A 23852-nucleotide genomic window follows, 5' to 3' on the forward strand; every position below is an offset into this window, starting at 1 on the left:
CAGGTGTGCGCAGTATGCAGGGAGACCGACAGGAAGTGTTGCCATTGCCCAGAATGGTGAGACTTAACAGTGATTTCCCAAGCCTCTGACTTGGCTTTGCTCCCGAGCCTCTGGAACTCTGCCCCACCCAGCTCCATCCTCCAGGCCTGATGCAAACATAACCTCTTCCTGGAACCACTCATCCTCCACGTCTCTCCCTTAGCACCCTACTTGTCCTGAAAGCAGTGGTTCCCAGTCCTGGATGTTCATGGACCCACTCGGGAACCTCAAATGCTCTCCTATGTCCAGAGGCTCTGATTGAAGTGTCCTAAGCACTGGGGGTTCAGTGGGAGGCAAGTTTGAGAGTCACTGTGCTGGTCCTCAGACAGACCTTGATCTCTGCACGTGCAGGGCCATGTCCATGGAGATCCTGGTAACTTTCTTGCAAGGTAATTGTACTCATCGATGCTATTATCACCATCTGCTTTATGTTATTGGGTTGGCCAATACTATAAGGAGCTAAATTATATTACATTTTAAAGATGACCCGATCCCAGACTATTGCTTCCTAATATAAAAGACACATTTCTCATTTTCACCAATAACTTTATTGATTTAGATATTTTGAGTAAGTCAGTTCTCTCCCACATGGTATAACATTGATTGTTGCCAATTAATATCTCAATTTGATTGCTATTAACTTCAACTGGCCCACCCGACCATGGCACACTGTCCATTGAGAATTCTCCAGCACGAAACTTTGCAGACCACTTTTGACATGTTCCTTCAGTCACAGCACCTTCTCCATACAGTGCACAAGTCTTTTTTTTTTTATTTCAATTGTGATTTTACCTTTCTTGAAATAATAAAGCATAATATGCTGAAAATGTTGCTTGTTTTCTTCCATCTTCAATATTAAAATGGCAGCCACCAAATTCACCAATTTTGATAAGTTTTTAAAAAATGCATGCTGATATGACAGCGGTCACAATACAATCTAACAAAATTGTTTAGAATGAAGTTAAAGACAACTAAGTGCTACAGGAGCCATCTTATGGAAAAAACCAAATGAATTTTTTAGCCAACCCATAGTACGTTATATTTCCCCCTATTTCTCACTTTTTACTATGAAGTTCTTAAAGAGCATGTCTGTGTGATTCATCTTTGCAGCTCTTTTAATACCTTGCCCATAAAGGAAATGAAATAAATATTTGTTGACTTCATAAAGAAAAGATTCAATTAAATGTCTTTAGTCAGGTAAATATATGCTTTTCCATTTGGAAGATGAAATTATGCTTTAAAATTGTACAGACCTGTTTTATATCTTATTTCTGCTATTGACCAACTACTTAACTTTGGAAAAATTATTTAAATTTTCCATGCCTCAGTTTCTTTATCTGTAGAATGGGTATAATATTGTATGGATTAAATAAGGCAGCATGTGAACAGTGGCAGCCACAGTGCTAGGTATATAAGTAGGTGCTCATGGGTAGGCATAGAGTAGTACCACCTTCATTCCACAAGTCCTGCTCAGTCAACACCTCTGGGTGAGAGCCTCTAAGGAGACTCAATTGTTTCTGGGGCCTGTTGGGACCGTGTTCATGTAAGGGAAGTCAAGGTAGGAAATCTAGGATATTTAAAACATTTAATCTAAGCAGGAGAAATTTGGTGTTAGGGAGGAGAGGATGCATTTATCATAACTGTTTTAATGTTATCTTCTTAATATCAATAATAATTATTTGTTCAGTCCCTCTGATTATCCTCAGACTGGTATAAGACAGATTTCCTCATCTTCTCATAATTGCCTTTGTAAGAGCTAAATTATATTAGATTCTAAAAATAACCTGATCCTAGACTATTGCTCCCTGCCGAGTTTGGTTTGCTTCAGGCCTCCTGTGTTAGTCTGAGGCAGCATGGTATACCAGTTGTCAATTGGCATAATTGGCAGCAATGCACCTCACACATTTGGTGGTGGCATTGTTTAGCTCCTGGGGCAGAAAGGGGTTCTAAGGAATAAACTCTAACCCTCCCTACAGTTATACATGCAGACTTTGAAGAAATTCTGGATCTGCTCTTGGTCATACCAATTAACCTCCTGGACCCTCAGTTTTCTCATCTGTGAAAGGGGAATGATTCCGAGATTGTTGAAGGATATCGTGATGTATGCCAGGTGGACCCACTTGACTCCTAAGACATACAGTCATACCTCGGTGCTTGTCAGTTTCAGAATTCATCAAACCCTGTACTTGTTACATTTTAATGAGAAAAAAATGCTTAATCACTCGTCGCTTGCTTGGTACTTGTCGGTTTTGGCACTTGTCACGAGTTTCAGAAGAAATTAATGACAAGCACCAAGGTACCACTGAACTTAAACCTGCCACAACCCTGGGGCATACTTACATCTGCCATGACCCTTCAAAGCTATGCTTTTCAAGGTTCTTTGCTCAGGTAGCTCAGAAAGCATTTTCAAAATCTTGCCCATTTCAAGTGTGCACCTAAACTTTTCTGTGACAGATTTATTAGTTGGAAAGGCTCTCATTTCTGGCAACACACACACACATTTAAAAAACATACTAGTATTTTCAGCAAAACTTTGGAACTACGTATCAAACCCATCCAGCTTCTGGAACACGCTGTTGCATGGGGTGGGGCATGAGCTGGGCCAGCCCACCTGGGTCGGCTCCAGCTCCAGGGCTCTGCCACTTACTAGCTGTGTGGCTTTGGGGTACTTATTTTACCTCGCTGAGCCTCAGTTTCTTCATCTTAAAATGTTATGAATTATTTTTCAATTCAACGTGTGGGCATCTCCATGGCAATCACTCACCTCTGAATTTACTTCTACGCCGGCACCCTTAGTGGGCACACAGACCAGACACCCAGAAATACACTCCACCCTGAGTCTGTCTCTTTCACCTGGTGTTGCAGTCCCACGGGAATAGAGGCGTCAGGAGGGCTGGGGAGGGGGGAGGAGATGGGAGCAGGGGGTGCGGGAGACAGGAGGAAGAATGGGGAGGGTGGTGGGCGGGGGAAGAATGGGGCGGGAGGTGGGGGACGGAGGAGGGGACCAGGAGAAGGAAGGGGACTGCGGACTGGGACGTAGGGAGGGAAGGGACAGCAGGTGGGAAGGAAGCTGACAGACGCGGAGGGAAGGGGCGGCGCTCAGGAGCGGCAGATCCTCCGGCCACCGCGCACCTCGACTGTCGCTGTTGCTGTCACACCGGGAGAGCAGACCTCGCGCGCCGTCGCCAGGAGCAGCCCCGCCGAGGAGCAGCCCCTGGATGCAGCCGTCCGCGCTGCCGGTGCCGGGGCCCCTGGCCCTGCTGGACACAATAGGTGAGGGCGGCTGGAGCATCCTCGCAGGCTCCCCGCGGGTCCCTGCTAGCCCTGGAGCGCAGGTCCAGTCCTTCCCGCCTCCCTGGAGCTTTATCTGTGGGACCCTTGCAGCGGCACAGGCCCTTCTTCATTCATATTCTCACTCCCCTTTTCTTTCCTCTTTTTTCTGTCTCTCTCTCTAAGTTTGTGCATCTCCCTGTCTCTCGCCCACCATCTTTCATTAGGATACGTAAGAATGGGACAACCCAGACTGCCCTCCTTTTCCTCTCGACCCTATTTCAGTCTCTCAAAATTCTAGAAGTTCCTTTCAACAAGCCAGTTAGCTGCTTCTTGCCTGAAAGTGACAAAGACACAGTTCTGTGTCTGCGTGTGTGTGTTGCTCCTGCTCCAGCGCGCCCTTCCTCAGACTTCTCCCTCACAAATTCTCGGAATCTCTAATTCTTTGATTTCTGGAATCAAGACTGATGCAACCTCGAAGCCAGGCACGGTGAGGGGGATAACAGGAAACCTGTTGCATGTTCACAAGTTGGGGAGCTGGTCTAGGTTCTCTACTGGGAAGTGGCCGAGATGGGAATAATGCTAGGTTTGTCTTCCTGAAGGGGAGAAGGCAGAGAAGATGTTGAAAAGAAAAGAATAGCCCTACGGTAGGCTATCCTGACAATGGGAGGAGGGATCAGGGGTTGGCTCCTGGGGCCCTGCTCCTTGCTTCAGAAATGATCCCCTTAAAGATTTTGGGTTTTTCATCTCATAATCCTGTTTGCAGTATCTTTGGAAAATCTCTTTAAAAACCAGATTAGTAATGTTGTTTGATTTTTAAATAACAATCAAGGACTCTGGCTTCTTCCTCAAAGAGAAAATTCTGTGTTCTCCCACTCTCTAAAACAAAATGCTCTATGTTAAAAATTATTATTATTATTTTTCTCACTGTTCAAGATTGGCAAAACTTAGTTACATGCATTTTCCTCCTCCAGGAAATGAATTGTTCATTAATGCTTAATAATAATAACTTTCTGTTATTAACTAGTTGTTACTATATTATTATATTAGAATGACTTGATGGTTGACCAATAGCATTTGACTTTGTTTTTTCTTCTTCTGAGGAATTATAAATTAGGAAAAACACTAAACATTAGTGTGGCTGGCTGGGATTATGGGTATTTTCTTCCTTACATTTGTGTTCACTGCCTTGGGCACAGGTTATATTAAAATCAGAAAGAAAGGGAAATTGATGACTGAGGGGTAGGTACATCATTATGCCTTGGTCTACTTCCCCAGGGACTGTCACTTTACCTGGGTGCCTGGGTGTCCTCATATGATCAGAAGAGCTCATTCTTTCTGGGAGGCCCAGGTACAGTTAGAAGGGCCATGACTTGGAATACTGCCCCCCTCCCCCCCAGTCTTTGTGACATCCCCCTTCCCTTTCTGGCTTTACTAAGTGGAGAAAGTGCTGAGTGACAGAGACAGAATCTGCCACCATAGCCCACCCCCCTTGCACTTCTTCCAGACCTGACTAAGCTATCATGGGTGCTATGGTTTAGCAACTCAAACCAAGGTTGGGAATAGGGACAGGCAAGGGCAGGAAAAGCAGAGCGGCTCATGGGGAGTGACAAGGTGATATTCTGAGATATTCTAGATAGGATGAATTGCGGGACAGGCTGAAGTTTTGAAAAACAGTGAGTGAGGCAGGTGAGATGTAGCTGTTGACCCGTTCAGCTTCACATGTCAGAACAAATCCCCTCAACTCCCAGCTGGAGAAACACTGGTTAAGAATAACTGCTATAGCATCTTAACATTAACACCATCATGATTCATATATTTATTAAGGCCTTAATTTACATATTCATTACATTCATAAAAACGTATACAGAACTTTCACATATATTCTCTCACTGGATCCTTATAACGGTCTCAAAAGGTGGGTAAAGCAGGTGGTTATTATCTCCACTTCACAGATCAGGAAACTGAAGTTTATCCATTCATTCAAGACAAGGAAGTAAGCTGTCTTGTAGTTTGAGCTCACCAGGATCCAGGGAGGAAAAAGACAGGCACGGCCCCTGCTCTCAGAGTTTTCTTGCTGCTGTGCTCAGAGAGGGCAAATGGCTGCCTAAGATCACACAGCTGGTCTGCGCAGATCCAGAACAGTTTGGGCACAGTCCATGTAAGCGGCCACCACAGTTATACACCTAATAGTAGATATTTTAGTTAGCAGTCCCTGTATTAAGAGCACTTTAATTGTAACAGTGCACATGATAGTATTCTTGCTAACAGGATAGGAGAATTTAGGGAACAATTCAGGTAATTCTAGTCTTCCTCTAATTTGAAATCCCCTTTCTCTCTAAAGCCTGATCTAAAAATGCATGTCTTGTGGTAATTATAAGGACATCTTACCCATTCTTACCTTTCTTAAGTTAATTTTTTACTTCTTATTTTGCAATATCCTACCTTTGTAAAGAATAAGGTCAGGATTTTTCTTTTTGTTATATCTTTTGTATCTGGAGTCAAAACATGACAATATGTGTCATTAGAATAAGACTGTTCAGGACCATTCTTTCCCAGCGTCCCATAGGGATGATGCTGGCTAACTTTCCTGACCTTATGTTAACCTTGGAACTTATGGTAGAAATACTGAGAAAAGGGAATATCTTATACCTTCTCCTTTTTATCATGTAGCAGTTTCAGAGAAAAAAAAATCAGACTTGGGGAAAAGTGATGAAATGGTAAAGTTGTATGGAAAATTGTTCATATGAAGATTTTCATGAGCTCAAAGATGTGTTCAGCTTTTTACTCTGTGATTAGAATGTCATAATGTCACTAACAAATTTGACAAGGGCTGACCAGATGCTACTGGCTTAGTGGATCTGATCAGATCCTCGATCATCATGCCAGCGGCCCTGAGAGGATGACGCAAAATGGAGCCACAAGCTTGAAGAACCAGGATATAGTTGAAGGTGTTCTGTGAACAGATCCCAGAGGGAACTAAGAGATGACACCCACAGAAGGTCATAACTGTGGTTTAAAGCAGGTGCTAAAGCACCTAATTGATTATTTTGGGCATAATAAATGTGCAATGCACTTAATTAAGAAAAATAGCAAAACAAAATCCTTTGAGGAGGAGGGCATTTGTCTGATGCTTTTTTCTAATACTTTGTCCCATAAAACTTAGGAGTTGTATTGCTTTTAAATCACATTCTAACAATCAAAACATTAAAATGGGAAACTAATGGGGAAATAGTCAAGGAAGAATAACTGAAAAGGAAATTGCACTAATTAAAAGCAATTGGCATTTGACTCTATCCACAGATATTTAGAGGCTGGGAAGGGTAATACAGAAATGGGAGAGACTAATACTCTGATTCTGACTGAATGAGACAAAGAGAGTCAGACTGCTCAGAGAAAAGCTGAAGTTGCTCCCCAGTTACTAGATAGTATTGTCATCATTAACATGATTAAGAACTTCCACAAGAACAGTTACATTAACTCCCAAAATGTAGAAGATGTTTTTAACTTTTGTGTCTTTTCCCCCCCAATCTACCTACCTTTCTAAAATTAATTAACCAGAACAGAATTTCACCTGTGGGGAGGCTTCTTTCTTTTGTTTTTCTCCCTCTCACTCGTCTGTTTTCAACGTGGCTTTGCCATTTTAGTCCTCTGTTTCCCCACAGATGCCCCGCACCTGCTACCATCATACCTGGCACCGCTGGTCTATATCTGATTCCCAGGCAAACTACCTTGAACACATATCCTTCATTTCAAGCTTTAAACAAATGCAAGAAAAAAAGTCATTGCTGTCTGCATGCACACTTCTTTGCAGTAAGATGCTGTAAATATTAAACAAGGGAAAAGTCCTTTCTAGGAAACTCTCGGAGCACGTGCTCCGGCTGTGTCCCAAAGAGCATAAAGGGTCTGCTTGCCCTTGGGGCTGTATTTTCCTGTAAAAATACTCCTACAAATGCTTCCCCCTCAACAATTCTTCTCTGTTCATAATAAAAATTACTAGAAAATGACAATGAAAAGAGCAGTTTAACAACAATCAGATAAAGGTGCATTTACTTCTCTTGCGTATAGATAAAGAATTCTATGGAGCTTCAGAGAACTCTTTCCAAAGCTCATGCAAGGAGTGCAGGCTTCTCTTCTGTTTTGTAAGATTAAATTTCACTTCAAAATGTTTACTTTTTCCTTAAAAATATTTTGCTTTCTTTCCCTGAAATTCCCCTTGTAGAAATTTATCCTAAAAAAAGTGATGAGGAGTGATAGAAAGATTTGTATGCAAACACGATTATCATATTATATTGTGTTTTTTTTTAATAAACTATTTTTCTGGAGTCATTTTAGGTTCACAGAAGAGTTGAGGGAAAGATACATAGAATTCCTACTCACACACCCCATCCCCCACATGCACAGCCTCCCCCATTATCAACATCTTCATGCAACTGGGACATTTGTTATAAGCAATGAACCCCCACTGACACATCATTATCCCCCAGAGTCCACAGTGTACATCAGGGTCTACTCTTGGTGTTGCACATTCTGTGGGTTTGGGCAAGTATACAATGGCATGTATCTACCATTAATGATCTCAAAATCTCCTGTGCTCCATCAATTCATCCCCCCACACTGTGTTTTAATAATAAAAAATTAGAAGCATACAACAAATATACAACAGTAGAGATAGGTTAATTGACACACCCTTTAGTGGAATATACAGTTATAAATAAGAATTATTTTTTGAAAAATAGTTCAAAAGTTGGATGTTATTTTGGTTGATTAGGTGAAAAAACCGGATTTTTAAAACATTTTGGTCCCATTTTAAGAAAGACCATAAACCTATATGCCTACTTGCCTATTTTGGGTGATGAGGTTACTGTGAATTTTATATTTTCTTTCATATTTTCCTGTACTTTATAACTGTTCTACAATATATACTGCTCTTATGAGAATATAAAACATATTGCTTTTATAAGCAAAATATAAAAGTTTCTTAATATAAAACTTACGGTCCTTCTGTTCCTTGTAAAAATGTCACTGTCACCTTGGTTATATTTTCCAGCCCCTATTAGGGTTGGTTTTTAGTTCACAAATATAAGGAGAGGTGTGAAAAAGAGAAAATCCCGAAGCCACTGAAAAGTGACATGAGAAAGAAGAAAGGAAGTGTGAAACTGAGAAAAGACAGGTGTTGAGAAAAATCCAAGAATGCTGGAGCTGGAGGGGCCTTCGCTGGCCAACGTGCTCCAGCTCCTTCCTCCCATGCTCATGGCAGACCTAATTAATCAATCAAGGCACCTCTCTGATACCCATTTACAAAACCGCAGCAGGTACAGAAAGTGACTTGCTTCTGCTCACATAGCAAACAGAGCCTGTCCTCTTGATAAGAATGCACCAGTGGCCTGGATATCATCAGGCCACATGGGTTAGTATTTGACCGGTGCCCTCAGGGCTAAGCACCTTGGGAGGGATGGTGGGCTCTGGAGTGGCGAGTGTGACTAGACATAAGGTATGGAATGTCACTCTAGAATATGTGCTGAGTTTAGAAACATTGGGAGATTTTGCAGAACCTGTGTCTGAGTGATGGGGCTAGGGGCATGGTTGTAGGCAGTCAACATCATCTCCACACTCTGGTGCTGTCTACTCAGGCGTCTACTCATGGGGCCACTTGTACATTCTCTTAGGCGTTCACTCTCGGGTCCATTCATTACTCGTCCCTCAGTGCTTATTCAGCAAGAACTCTGCAGAAGCCACTGTGGTGGGCCTGGGAGCACACTGCCAGGGCATGTCCGTGAGGCTTAAATGAGAGATGTGACATGTAGCTGCCCCAGCGGGGTACAATCATGGCATCTTTGTTGTTGAAGAGTGGTAGCTGTTTGAAGTGAAGGCCAAGACAGGACCTAGAAGACTTGCGTTACCCCATGTTCTTGTTGAGGGGTGCACTGCACCATTGTCAATGGGCCCCCCACCCCAGGGAAGGCTCTCCCTTTTATGATGGGGCTGGGCTGCCTGGCTGGTCCATGCTCACAGGTCTGAGCCTTCAGAGAAGGTTTTGTACAGTCCATCCTTGTTCCTCTGCAGTTTACTCTCAACATAGCAACCACAGTGTTGCAGAAATCAGAAAAAAAGTTCCTCCCTCCCTCCTCTGCTCAAAACTCTGCAACAGTCTGGCTCTCTCAGGCTATCGCTGAGAGGAGATACAAGAGTCTGTCCCTGTGGGTGTAGGAGATAATCCTGCATTTTTAGGGAGCCAGAGAGAGGAGCAAATAACAGAAGAAACTCTGGAGCCTGATGGCTGGGATTTAAATCCCAAATATCCATGTTTGAGTCTGGAAAGGCTGGGCCAGGGTTTGCAGAGCAGAGCTTGTAGGTAACATTAGGGACAGGGCCACCTGTGCAGAGGAGAGCTCCCTCCTGACTTCACCCACCATGCTGAGGTCCTGGGAGCTACAGGCAGCACCTTGGCCCACACTTTCAGCTGATGGGGAGCCGGTGGTTTATTATCTTAGTCAATGAATTGATCTTGTCCCCTTCAGGGTGAAGGTAATAGGTGGTTTAGGATAAGATTCTTGGGAGAAGCGTCTTCCAAAGGATCTGGGGGGCATGGGCTGTGCTGGGGGTTGCATTGAGTCTGAGAGGGGTGCTGGTGAAGGGAGAGTGGGGGTCTCGCATGGGGTTCCCTCCAGCTCCCAGAATGAAGTGTCCTTCCTGAGACATAAACCCTTGCTAGCTCAGCATGCTCAATTGATCCAAGTTTTTCTATGTTTGCACATCGATTTATAGTTTTGTGCAATTTATTTTTGAGTATGTAACCATCCTGTCCTTGGGTGTTGCAACCTTGACTTGACATTAAGTTTGCTGATAGGACTGCAGAAGTGTAACTCTTCAGAGGCAAATCTTCTAGAACATGAAAAACGCCTGCATTTCAGGTGGCCATCTGAACTAGTGGTTGCAATCCCCCATTAACACACATGTGCATGCACGCACACACACAGTTGACATAGACAACTTCAGCACAGCAGAAAGGTCATATTTTTCCTTCATTCGTATTTTGTTTTGGAGTCACAGGGCCCAGGATGGCTAAGCTTCACCCACCTGAGGTGGGCACTGATGGAGGGAGCAGTGGGCATGCGTCCCTGGCTCCAGGACAGAGAGGCCTTCCAGAGCCTGCAGGGCTCAGAGAGAAGAGCCACACGGACACTGAATGCACTCACGTTTGCTAGGAACCACCTTGGAGCCCTGCCCCTAACTAACGGCTTCCTCATTTATCCTCTTCACAGAAGGGTTCACAAGAAGAAAGAAGACCTCCCTTTGGTTTGTGGGGTCTCTGCTGGTGCTATCTGTCCTCATCCTGACCATCGGCCTTGCTGCCACCACCAGGACGGAGAATGTGACTGTGGGGGGCTACTACCCAGGGATCATTGTGAGTGACAGGGTACTGGGTTTAGAGGGAGGGGCACCGGGCACAACAGATTTCCATGTAGTGGTGACACACTTCGTTCCAGCTCCACGGAGTTGGAGGTTCAGGGCATGGGAACTTGCTTTGGTGGTTGTGGTTGGCAGAATAATGAGCTCAAAGGCATCCGTGACCTACTCTCTGGGATCTGTGAATGTGGTAGGCTGCACAGCAATGGGAGGTCAAGTGTGGGGACCATCATCCTGCATCATCCAGGTGGCCCAGTGTTAGCACAGGGTCCTTACAAGTGCAGGAGGGTGCAGGAGAGCCCTCCTCAGAGTCATGTGATTAGAGATATTGATGATGGACGAAGGGCCATGAGCCAAGCAGTGTGACAGCTTGACACAGGGAAGACCAGCCCAGAGTCTCCCCCCAAACCTCTACAAGGAGCCAGCCCTGTGACACCTAAATTTTAGCCCTGTGAGACCCAGCTGACCAAACTAGTCCTTGGAAAATGGACATGTAGTTTTAAGAGACACCTACCAAGAAGCCTTGATTGATGATGAGATTAATAATGTAATCACTTGGGAACAACAGGAAAATGACAGCTAATCAGATATGGCAAGAAGTGGTCACCTAAACTCAGAATTATAAGGAATATTTTCTGACTATGAATTCACATCCAATAAAATTTGCTCTGAGTGTTCCAAATTGTGCACAGAAAGTGTCTGTGAACTTGCCTTTCATCAGCTATGAAGTCCTTAAAATGCACCAGAACCTTGAGGTTCTGCATCATAAAGTGCTAAACCAAGATTTTTTTTAAAAAACTAAGCTCATTAAATACAGTACTCTCACTAAAAGTGTTATCAACATTAGTAATAATATTGATAAAATTTTTAGCAAGGATGAAAAGGTTTTGGCACTCTTAATACTTAAAAATATTTTATCAATTCCATGTAGTTCATCTTTATCTTTTATTTTCATTTTTTGTGAATGCTTTATAAGTTGACATTACCTATTTATAAGTCATGAATAAATATATATGAATAGTGTCTGTGCAGAAAAAGTTTTATCAGTGAAATCTCATGAAGCCAACGTTATGTAGGAGACCCTGGTTTTCTGCCACGTGTCCTGGATCAGTCTTGTGCAGGTAGTAGTTTTTTTGTTTGTTTGTTTGTTTGTTTTTGCTTTGCTCATTCTTTAAGCTTCACTTAGGCAGGATTTCCCACCTATAAGAACAGCCTGGATATTGGCAGAGACGTGCTCTGTAAAGGACCTGATTCCTGGACAAGGTCCAGAAGGAAATTAGCTTCAGCCTGGACAGTTCTGAATGCAAACTAACAGAGATGACAGATGAAACTTACTCAAAGAAAATGGGGATAAAAGTCACTTCCGTGGAGATCCTCAGTCCAACACAGAGACTTACAGCAAAGAGTGGATCTCAGGAGGAAACCGGGTTGGATGGTGAAAATAACTCAACATTTTGGAAAGAGGATTTTTTTTTTAATCCAAAAAAAAGGAACATAGTGAAATTTAATAGGTATATTTTAATACATTTATGTTGGAGTGGAATTTGATATTTTTGAACTGTGGAGTGAGAGTGTGATATTTTGAAGTTCCACATGAAGAAAACATTCCTCTCTCCTTACTCCTTGAGAATTCTTAAATTATTGGTAAAAATGACATCTGTGCATACATGTCCATCTCCATGGATATAATTATAGATAAAGATATCTGTAGACATAAATAGGCCCAATTTTTAGTGCATTAAATTTGACAGCATGGCCTTAGGACTCACACCTGTGCTGGTCAGCTGGTTAGCTATCCCCAGACTGGCCCCAGTGGTCACTCAGAAGTCTAATGTGCAGGCTTCACCCGCTGCATGAGTGTGGCTCTATCTCAGGGTCTCAGTGCAGCAGCCCCACATTTTTTTGCAACAGGCTTGTCACCAGGTGCTCTGAGCAGTGTCCTCTGTGAGTGTTGCTGGAACTCCAAGCTTTTTACGCTGAGGGGAAACTAAGAAGTTCTTCTACCAGGTGGGCACAGGGGATGTGGCACACCTTTTTTGTTGGACACGCTCAAGCGGAGCAATCCTGGTCCCCAGACCTTGGAGCCTCCATTTTGAGATGAGGGTAGCCACGTGTGTGTCTCTCCAACATCCCAACGTCACTTCCTCTGGGGGGTCTGAGAGCTTGGGCTTTCTTGAGGAACAAGAGGACTGATTCTTAGGAGTCCCTAGGCGCCCTCCCTTCTCCTGCTCCTCTTCTTCCCCAAGGTTGCTTATCTGTCTGCTAACCTGAGTCAAAAGCTCTTCTCTGAGCGATATCAGCCATGTCCAAATACCATGCTTCTAGTTTTCTAATATCTTACCTGAGGAATCCTTTTCACACTATGGGACTTGAGACAGGCCCAGGAGAAACATCAGGTGTACCTCTCACCTGACAGCCAGATGCAGGAGATAAGCCGTGAGTGGTCTGGGCTACTATAAAGAGGCTGTCCTCCATAAGGGGAATGGGGCACACAGTGCTCTCTTTTCCTGTAATTGAGTTAAACTGACCTAAGTGTTAAAATGTTTGAACATAGAGGATGAGATGGATCATGTCTTAGCAGTTTCTATTCCAATCACCGGCTTCCATTGAGCCTAAGAAGCATGCACCCCTTTGCCACTTAGTGGTGGGAATTGAGGTGGAAGTGGCCGGCCTTGGCCCTTTGGTACAATGTTTTAAGGGCAGTAGTTTCCTGTGCATGATTTACTGTTAAAAGTCAGCATCAAGCCACCAGGCATGCTAACCGGGTGCTTTCTCCTTGTTTTTCCTTTGCTCTCAGCTGGGCTTCGGATCTTTCTTAGGAATCATTGGCATCAACCTAGTGGAGAATCGAAGGCAAATGGTAAGAAAGTACATTGTTACTTTCAAATGACAGTATTTCATCTTTCTTTTTTTTATGGTTGAGTAGTATGGAATTGTTTTCTTAACTTTTTGGGAGGTTGTTCATTTCAAGCGTATAAAAATACAATTGGTTTTTTCTATTTAGTCTTGTATCTTGCAACCCTGCTGAATTCATTTATTAGGTCTCTCTCTCTTTTTTTTAGTGGGCTTCTTAAGATTTTTCATCTATAAGATTAGGTCACCTGCAGATAGAGATAGTTGTGCTTCTTGCTTCTTTTTTTCCAACCTGGATACTGGAAGTTCATTTCTATGGCTTTAGTAAAATATATGTGGGCCTTAGAATGGAAGGGTGAAAATATGGAATTGACAGCAGCTGCCAAAGCAGCGTGGGGTCCTGCTCCCCAGCTAACCTCCCTGTATACCAGGCAGGTTAGGGACCCCCAGGTCCCTCAGAGCAGAGGCTTCTGACTGGCTTTGTTTGCAACACCTATACAATCTCATTTCTGCCTTTTCAGGGAAAGCATTCTTCCAAGGCTAACTTTGTATGATAAACATATATTTCACTATCCAACATTTAATTTAATGTTTATGAAAGCTGAAACCTGCACCCATCATTCATAGCAGTGTGATCTTGGGAAACTTACTTGACAGATTTGAACCTCAGCTTCTTCATTTTCAGGGTTGCTGGGAACATCTTCATTAATGCATGTGAGGATATCTAGCACACTGGCCCATAACAGGTGTTCAGAAAATAGCAGCCATTGTTGAATACTGTATCTGAGCACATAGGTTAGTCAGAACATTCACGCTGTTTCAAAAACAGACAATAGCAGCCTGAGAAAATGTCAGCTGAAGAGAGAATGCTTGTACTTATGTTTCAAATGCTTCTAAATATAAAGAATTCTTTCATTTCTTGATTTCTTTTTATTTTAATTTATACTACAGAAAAGTTTAAACATATTCCAAAGAAGATAGACTGATATCATGAACTCCTCCGTAACCATTTCCCGAAACTTCATCAACTAGTGACTCAGGGCCAGTCTTGTTTCATCTCCCACCCATTTCTTTCCTTCTCATATTATTTTGAAACTAATCCGAGACATGGTATCATTTAGTCTGTAATGATATCATTACATGGTATCATTTCACTCTGTTCAATCTAATCATTAGAAGTGGCTTCACCATTATCCCTGCCCATTATTATGTTAGTCTCCAGTGATATCTGAAGATGCTCCAAATTGAGTCAGTTTTCGCTATTTTTCCATTGATGAATGAGATTACATACTTTCTAGCCACCGAAAGAGACATATGAATCATTGATTTTGCAATAGCCCCATAGCGTACCATGGTCCCAAAGGCCAGAGATGGAGAAGTTAAAGGCCTAAAAAGTTTGTTAGCTGCTAATTCCCCCCACCATATGTGTGTGTGTATGTGCATGTGCACACACACACCAAGGAATCTTCCCGAAGTATAGTTTAAATGCCACTGAACTAGAAGAACCAATAGGGACTAATAAGTAATTTACAGATTAAAAACATTTCCTGCAAAGGGTTAGGTCCTCAGTCTTTGTCTGTCTGGTCTGGAGATACCACTTTTCCTTATTCCTTTGCGTGTTGTGTGAGAGAAGGCTCCTGGTTGTCTTCCTCTCACTCCTCTGCCTAATGTCTTCAGCTTTTGATCTGTAGGGGACTGGCTGAAGGACGAGGGATCCTGAGGGACACCTTCCTCTGAAGGTGCTGCTATGTACACCTTCTAGAAGTTGGGTTAATTTCAGAAGGTTGAGGTGTTGGGGTGAGGGGGTGAATGGAGAAGCCACTGGAATTGACCACCTTCCCTGCCATCTGGTCAGCTGGGGTGTATGTGACAGAAACTAGGTCTGGTTATAAGAAAGCAGGCCAAGTTGCACCATGTGAGCACCTGAGTGTTGAGGCTTTCGAGCATGTGTACCTGCTACTTCGGAGGCTGACTCAGCACTCTGATTACATTCGAACTCTTTCCTTGGGTGGCCCCTGCCTTCTTGTAGTTCCACCAGGGACTGCCAGGAGACGCACAGTTGAACCTCTGCCCTGCCACTTGCTGGTGTGTGAGTTGAATGGACTCTCTGACCTCCATTCCACCCACACTGCCTTCGCATCTGGACCCTGGTCCTTCTGTTCCTTCTTGTTTGAAGAATCTGGCCACAGGAACTGTAGACCAGTCTTTCCAAGTGTTCAGGGCTGACTGTGCAACTCAGAACATGTTTTGCTGCACTAACCTGGGGCTTCCCGCACCATGGGCTACGAGTGTGTGCTGATGTGTTTCTCTGGCCAGCTGCTCGCTGGTGGCCTGTTCTTTCACTGGTTTCCCCTTTGCCTGCCAGCTCCTCTGAAGAGATGTCCTACAGTCCAACTCCAAAGCTGCATTGGTGGGTGGGTGGGCATGAGTCTGTACTCCACAGGTCTGGGGAGCAAACAGCTCATGATATAGTGATTCAGTCTGTCATATACACATGGGGCAAATTTATGTAGAACTAGACACTATAGATCTCCTTTTTGGCAGCTACATGCTCACAGAAGTGCTCTGTCTGAAACAGATGCCCAGAACTTTTATTCTTACTGCTATGTAAGCCATATTCATGTAAGGCTTGTTTGGAAAAACTAATCAATTTTCTGGATGGATCCAAATATCTGCCTGTTTAGAAAGGGCCCTGGGAATTTGCTGATGAAAAGCTATAGCTGGGTGTTTTTGCTGCCACTCCATGGAGAATAACTTGCAACTAGAGCCTCGTGTCTGTTAGAAGATGCAGGTGTGGACTTCCGGCCAAGATGGAGGCTTAGACAGACACGCTCAGTCTCCCTCTACAACTAGAGAGGAATACAACTACTTCAAAACAAAAGATAACTAGAAATTCCAGAAAATAAAACTACACAGAAGCCCAATGTACAAAGTTATAAATCAGTGGCACTCTTTGGGCAGGTAAGAAGAGCAAAAGGGGGCGGTGCTGTTTGCGGTAGCACCAGGGACAGCGGCAGGGAGAGCAATCTCAGCTGCAGTCTAACCCAGGCAGCTTGCAACCCCAACGCTGGGAAAAGCAGCCACCACATCACCTCGAACGGTGAGGCCCAGAGGGCGGGAGGACGGATCCCGGTCTCCTAGCGGAATAACTGCAGGAATCCATCTTGGACCCCCGCCCCCACCCAAAGCGCCACAGCGCTGCGAAATAGGTGGTGGATCGCCACTGGTCACTGGGCAGTGACAACAAAGCACCACAGTGCGGCGAGAAAGGTTGCTGGACCACCGCCAGTCGCTGGGTTGTGACAACAAAGGGCCACAGAGCAGCGAAAAAGGTTGCGGATCGCCACCGGTCGCTGGGTTGTGATGAGTACCCAGGCTCTGCCCCCTATAGCTGGCCCAAGAAAACAAAACGCATCTGTCAAAATGAGGCAGACAACTATAGAAATCCTGGTGGCGTAGCTCACCAGGCAACAGATGAAGAATCTGACAGATGAACAAATAAGAAATCTGTCAGAGGCTCAGTTCAGGGCCATTGTTATCAGGTGGCTTCCAGAATTAACAAAAGATCTGGAAAAAGATGAGAAAGAATTGAAAAACACTCATACTGAAAGGAACAAAACCACATACGAGACAGATGGTGAGGAAATAAAATTCAGAGTTCAAATCCACAAACCAGAACATAGAGAAGGAACAAACAGTCAACCAGTGCAGAGAGAGGAAACGGGAAGCAAGGAAAATGATGAGAGGATCAGAAACCTCTGGGACAGCTATAAGAGATCGAACATACGGATTATCGGATTGCCAGAGAGCGAAGAAGAACTAGAAATTGAAAAATTAAGTGAAAATATAATAAAGCAGAACTTCCCAAACTTGGGGAAGGAAATAGACTTACAGGTCCAGGAAGCACAGAGAGCTCCAGAAAAACTGGACCCAGTGAGAACCACTCCAAGACACATTATAATCAAAATGTCAAAAGTTAAAGATAAAGAGAGAATCTTAAAAGCAGCAAGAGAGAAGAAAAGAATCATGTACAAAGGGGTCCCAATTAGACTATCAGCTGACTTCTCAAGGGAGACCCTGCAGGCAAGAAGGGACTGGCAAGAAATATTCAAAGTAATGAAAAGCAAAAACCTACAACCACGAATATTTTATCCAGCGAAGCTGTCATTCAGAATAGAAGGGCAGAGAAAGTGTTTCCAGGACAAAATAAAACTGAAAGAGTTCATTAGATCCAAACCACTTTTATATGAGATGTTAAAGGGACTGGTTTAGAAAAAGGAGGATCAAAACTATGAAATCTAAAATGAAAACTGCATCACAAGAAACAACAACAGAAGCTAGGAAATTGAAACAAAGGCAAACTAAATAGGCAATGAGAGTGGAAAAAGAACTATAGGTATGGGGAGCATATTGGGGGGAGGTCAGCAAGGAAGGGGAAGGGGGAGAGGGAAGGAGATAGTATAGGAATTAAGAAACATAGTAGGAGGGAATGGAATAGACAGAGAGAGGTTGAGAAGAACTATATGCACAACCAATGGACATGGACTAAAAGGGGGGAACAAGGAGAAGGAGGGGGGCCACCAGGTGGAGGGGAGCAGAGGGAAGGGAAATTGGAACAAATGTAACACTGTAATCAATAAAACACATTTAAAAAAATAGAAAGAAGATGCAGGTGTGCACATGAGCATATGTCGAAGGAAAATGAAATTACTGATCTCACCCCAAAGCTATCTTAACCATCTACGCCAAAATAATCATCATAACTATCAATAACCATCAAGAAAGGCAGTTCTGTCAACATGGCGGTACTCTGACCCTCTCCCTCAGCAGACATATCCATGCTGCCTGTGGTTTCATGACCTGAAGCATGGCAGGCCTGGGTTCTATGGTCTGAATACCGGAGGAGCAGGAGCTTCAGGAGGTTGAGAGGTACTGGTTCCTTCCCGGGGCCTCAGCCTGAAGCAGGGCCTCCCACCTAGTGGTCCAGGCCATGCCCCGTGGCGCCAGGTGTGCAGTTCCGCATTCCCAGAGGCCCTTGTTTCATACTATTATCAGAGGTGCAGGGGCAGGTGTTCAGTTTTCTTGGGACCACAGATCCCTTCAACAGTGACATATTTCATCACCCATTTTGAGAGTTTGGCTTTCTCAAAGGCTGTTGCTCCAGATGTTAGATTTCTGGGGTGAACATAGAGAAGAGGGCTGGGCACCTGTGATATAGCCTGAGACTCTTCAAACACCCGCCTTGCTTCCACACATGGCTCCTGCCATTGGTTCTCTTCTCCAGCACGTAGAAACAACAGAAAAAAAGCTATCTGGTTCCAGAAAATTCAGAGGCAAATGGAGGCACCAGATGCCCCTTCCAGGACTGATGAGGGAAGCCATGGAGCAGATCCAGTATTTGCATAAGGAATTTGCAGAATCCTGGTCAGTTCCCAGATTGGCCGAAGGCTTTGATGTTAGCACAATGTGATCAGAAGGGTTTTTATAAAGCAAGTTTGGAGACTTCTGGTCAAGATGGCAATATAGGCAGACATGGCTTGCCTCTTCACACAACCACATCAAAATTACTACTAAAATATAAAACAACCATTACTCAGAACCATTGGAAATTAAGCTGTAAGGAGGTCTGACAACTATGGAATTAAAGAAACCACATCCATCCAGACTGGTAGGAGGGGAAAAGATGCAGAAAGGGCTGGTCCCACACCCATGTGTGGTGGATACAAATTCAGAAAGGATATCTTGGGGTCAAGGAGTCCCAGCCACACACCAGGATGCCCAGCCCAGGGTTCAAGTGCCAGGAAGATAAGTCCCCACAACTTCTGGCTGTAAAAACCAGCAGGGATTGAGTTGGTGGAAGAACCTACTGGACCCTCAAGCAATTCCCCTTAAAGAACCCACACATGGACTCACCTACTCAGACTCACTCCCTCTGAGCTTCGGCACTGGGGTAGCAGCTTGAAAGACACCAGTGGCATACAGGGAGAACCTGAAGTGTCTGTCATGAAGGCAAGTAGAGTTCATTGTCCCTTTTCTAAACCCTTCCCCTACAGAGCCAGCAAGCTGGTGCCATATCTGAGACTCCATCAACCTGGTTAACACTGACCTGCCTTGTAGATCCCCAGAGACTTTGCCCCACCCAACTTAAAGGTGCACCGATGCTGCTTTTCCATAGGAATGGCTGGTCTTGGCTCATGCTTCATAACTTCTTAAATTCTATCAAACAAGCAACAGCTGGCCTAAGTGAGCCCCAGGCCTGGCACTAGCAGCAGCCAGCTAGATTCATAGCTTGGCTTCACCTGGGAATCTCCAAGCCCAGCAGAAGTAACAGCCATCTCAGATTGCTTTATAGCTCAGTCAGGGTGCCCAAGGCAAAATACAGGTGGGGGCTTACCTTGGCCTGCACCACCCAGGAAACCCCAGGGCCAGCACACCCAGTGGACAGCTACAGACCACACCGGAGCACTGCCACCCTGCCTCTGCACAGCTGATCCTCCATAGAGGGCAGAAGGTGGGGGTCAGTGGTCACAGCCAGTCCTTGTAGCTAAGTGACCTAGGTAAATCCCTCCCATTGACCTACTAACAGCAATCAAGGCCCAACTACAAGAGAAAAGTGTACTCAGCCCACACAAAGTGCACACCTCAAGTATCCAGTTTGGGTAGTAGGGGAGGCTGTGCCACTGGACCCTACAGGACACCTACTACATTAGGCCATCTACCAAGACAGGGAGTCAAAGCAGCCCTACCTAATACATAGAACAAACACAGTGAGGCTGCCAAAATGAGGAGACAAAGAAACACGGCCCAAATGAAAGAACAGATCAGAACTCCAGAAAAAGAACTAAACAAAATGGAGATAAGCAATCTTTCAGATACAGAATTCAAAACACTGGTTATAAGGATGCTCAAGGAACTTGGTGAGGACCTCAACAGCATAAAAAGTATCCAGTCATAAACAAAGAATACACTAATGGAAACAAAGAACATTTTACAGGGAAACAACAGTAGAGTGGATGAAACTGAGAATAAAATCAATGATTTAGGACATAAGGAAGCAAAAAACAACCAATTTGAACAGCAAAAAGAATTTTTAAAAAATGAGGATAGTATAAGCAGCCTCTGGGACAACTTCAAGAGGTCCAACATTCACATCATAGGGGTGCCAAAAAGAGAAGAGAAAAAGAAAAATTGGAAATGTATTTGAAAACGTAGTGAAAGAAAACTTCCCTAATTTGGTGAAGAAAGTAGACATACAAGTCCAGGGAGCACAGAGAGCCCCAACAAGATGGATGTAGAGAGGCCCACACCAAGATGCATCATAATTAAAATGCCAAAGATTAAAGATAAAGAGATAATCTTAAAAGAAGCAAGAAAAGAAGTTAGTTACCTACAAGGGAGTTCCCGTAAGACTGTCAGTTGATTTCTCAAGAGCAACTTTGCAGGCTAGAAAGGATTGGCAAGAAATATTCAAAGTCATGAAAAGCAGGGACCTACAGCCAAGATTGCTTTATCCAGCAAAGCTATCATTTAAAATCAAAGGGCAGATAAAGAGCTTCCCAGACAAGAAAAAACTAAAGAAGTTAATCATCACCAGACTATTATTATATGAAATGTTAAAGGGACTTATTTAAGAAAGAGAAGATCAAAACTATGAACAATAAAATGGTAAAAAATACATATCTATCAAAAATTGAATCTACAAAACAAACTAAGCAAGCAAGAAGAACAGAGACAGAATCATGGATATGGAGAACATTTTGATGGTTTTCAGATGGGAGGGAGTATGGAGGAAAGGGTGAAGAGGTGAGGGGATTTAGAAGTACAAATAGGTAGCTACAGAATAACCATGGGGATGTAAAATACAGTATAGGAAATGGATCAGCCAAAGAACTTATACATATGACCCATGGACATGAACAATGGTGAGGGGATTGCTGGAGGGAGTGGGCAGCGCTAGTTGGAGGGGGGCAAAGGGGGAAAAATCAGGACAACTGTAATAGCATAATCAGTAAAATAAAATATAATAAAAAAGCAAGTTTGTACCCACATTGGAGCAGGAACAGAAGCAGGATCAAAAGTCTTTAGGAAAATTGGGCTTGCTCACTCGCTCTTCCAGCTTCCAGGCTCTGGGGATTCCTGGAAGCTGTTTTCTGCAGGCCACTCTGTGTCAGGAGGTGAAGCCTCTTCCCAATGCCAGGGTCACAGCACAGCTTTGAAGGTGATAGAATTCAATACTCACAGTACAAACATGCCAAGGGACTAGAAGGGAAGAAATAAAGGAATCCAGAGCCTGGAGAAGGAGAGCTCTGTGCCTGTCACCACAGCCCAAGGTCATCAGAGAGAGATGCAGAAGTATGCCACCACCAATTGTGAGGGCACCAGAGGAACTGAAACTGATGGGTTGCCAAGTGCGAAAAAGCTGGAAGAGTTGAAGGCAGGAGAACTGGGTGACCAGAACTTCAGCAGCAAGGTAGTGCAGTGGGAACAAGAGTCATTTGACGCCAGTGGGAACTTCCTGTCTAGAATTTAAGCTGGAGCCTGGCTTTTGGAGATGCACTGTGAAACATAGCTGGGTGAGTATATTTGAGCTGTCTAGATTTCTGTGTATGGATTATCCACCTTGGAATAAGAGGAAGTGATGAGCCTGGAAATGCAGGAAAGAGCTGGAGCTGCTTGGATTTCAATCTGACAAGAAGCAGTGAACTTCACAGGGCAGATGTATATGGAGCAGTGTGAGTAACTGGTTGCATACAGTCCAGCTTCCTGGAGCATGGCTCCTGTCTGACCCACGTGGGTATTCAGTACTCACCCTTCTTGCTTAGGCTCTCTGTGTGTCAAAACCAGCCTATGTTGCATGTGTTAGGAGTTTCTGTTGTACTTGCAAAATATGTTTGGGAGGAATTGAAAAGTTTGCCTTCTGACTTTGTTTACTTCTTGATTTAAGAACACTAACAGTTCTGGAACTGTTTAGTCAATTGGTTGTTTTCATCATGTGCAAAAGAAAACAAAATGTAGCAGTCAAAAAATAAAAATAAAAACCATCAGTATTGCTTAAAGAGCACTTGTTAACTTCTCAAGCATTTCTCATGCACAGATCATAGTCATCCATCTATTTCTTTCTTCAAACAACATTTCCCAAGCACACTCCACATGCAAGGTGTCATGTTAGGCACCAGTTGGGGAAGTTCTGACATCACAGAACTCAGACTTGGGCATAGTGCACCAGGGTTGACCAGGGAAGAGGGGTGAGGGAAGGCAGAGAAAAGGGGGTTGAGGCTGAAAAGCACCAAGAAGGATCCATTCCAAGGCTGGGAGGAGAAGGTGGAGCTCTTGGTGGATAAAGGCTGAAATGAGACCAAGAGAACCAATGGCACCGTGGTCCTGTTGGAAGGTTAATATGGAGTTAACCTTGTGCCTGAACTTGTCTCAAGCCCTTTCATTGGGTGAGTAATGTGCCATGGGTGTTTTTCCTCCAAATATGGTGGAGGGGGTTCCTCTCCAATCTGATGAGGGTTTCACTGGATTACCTATGACCCTGCTGGTGTCTTTCCCTACATATCATCTCTTCCTCTTTGACCTTGACTCTCATTATTACTTCAGATGTCAACTGAAATCCTTCTTTGCTACATTTCCTGCCTCCCTTCACCTGTTTCTCTCTGTAATCATAAGCAAAATTCTGCTGCGAGCAACTGATCATCGCAGAGATGTCGTTTCTGTGTCCTATAAGAATAATACTTAGTGATTTGATAAGAACAAATTCTCATGACAAATTATCCTTAGGAACACATAGAAGTGTTTGGTCTTCTCTCAGGTAATGAAAATCCTCCATATTATTTTACAAGACAGGCTCTATTTCTGATGTGTGGTCTGCTTTGAAGATGCAGAGGGCGGGGGAGACAAGAAAAGAGCCACTTCCAGCTCCCTTTCACCTTAAGTAGAGCAGAGCCCTTGCTTTATTCTTATCAAGATTTCTACCTAGAGGTTCAGGCCACCATCAACACCTCCTGGGAGGGCGTGGAGAGGTCAGGGGGGCATTGCAGGCTGTCCTCCTTCTCTCCTCTGGGTGCCCAGGGGAGGAATAAACATTTAATGAGTACCACCGCTTTTCAAGTTCCTGCCAGCTTATCTCTCTCCCTCTCTGTCTCTCTCTACCTATCCCTGTCTCTCTGCAGTGCTGTATCCCCACCTCACCTTCTTCTCTTCGGTTAACTCCAGTTCCTCCTTCAGATCTCAGCCAAAGTTTCATGTCCTCAGGAAAGCTCCCCTCACCTCCTGGATTC

At 44.0% G+C, this 23852-nt stretch overlaps 1 protein-coding gene and 1 pseudogene across 1 annotated transcript in view; both read left to right on the forward strand.

Annotated features, from left to right (window-relative positions):
* The first annotated feature begins 3152 nt into the window (after positions 1–3152).
* The window catches only part of TMEM255B (transmembrane protein 255B), a 52135-nt gene continuing 31435 nt past the window's right edge, over positions 3153–23852 (forward strand). Inside the window, exons 1-3 of the mRNA XM_090258291.1 lie at positions 3153–3312; positions 10575–10717; positions 13517–13579. Coding sequence (XP_090114417.1) covers positions 3258–3312; positions 10575–10717; positions 13517–13579 — 261 coding nt within the window. The 5' untranslated portion in view covers positions 3153–3257. The remainder of the gene's footprint in view (positions 3313–10574; positions 10718–13516; positions 13580–23852) is intronic.
* On the forward strand, positions 15850–22102 carry LOC149996365 (neugrin-like; annotated as a pseudogene).

This window comes from Furipterus horrens, unplaced genomic scaffold (genome assembly GCF_987537825.1).
Source record: "Furipterus horrens unplaced genomic scaffold, mFurHor1.1.pri manual_scaffold_12, whole genome shotgun sequence".
NCBI classification, from domain to species: Eukaryota; Metazoa; Chordata; class Mammalia; order Chiroptera; family Furipteridae; genus Furipterus; species Furipterus horrens.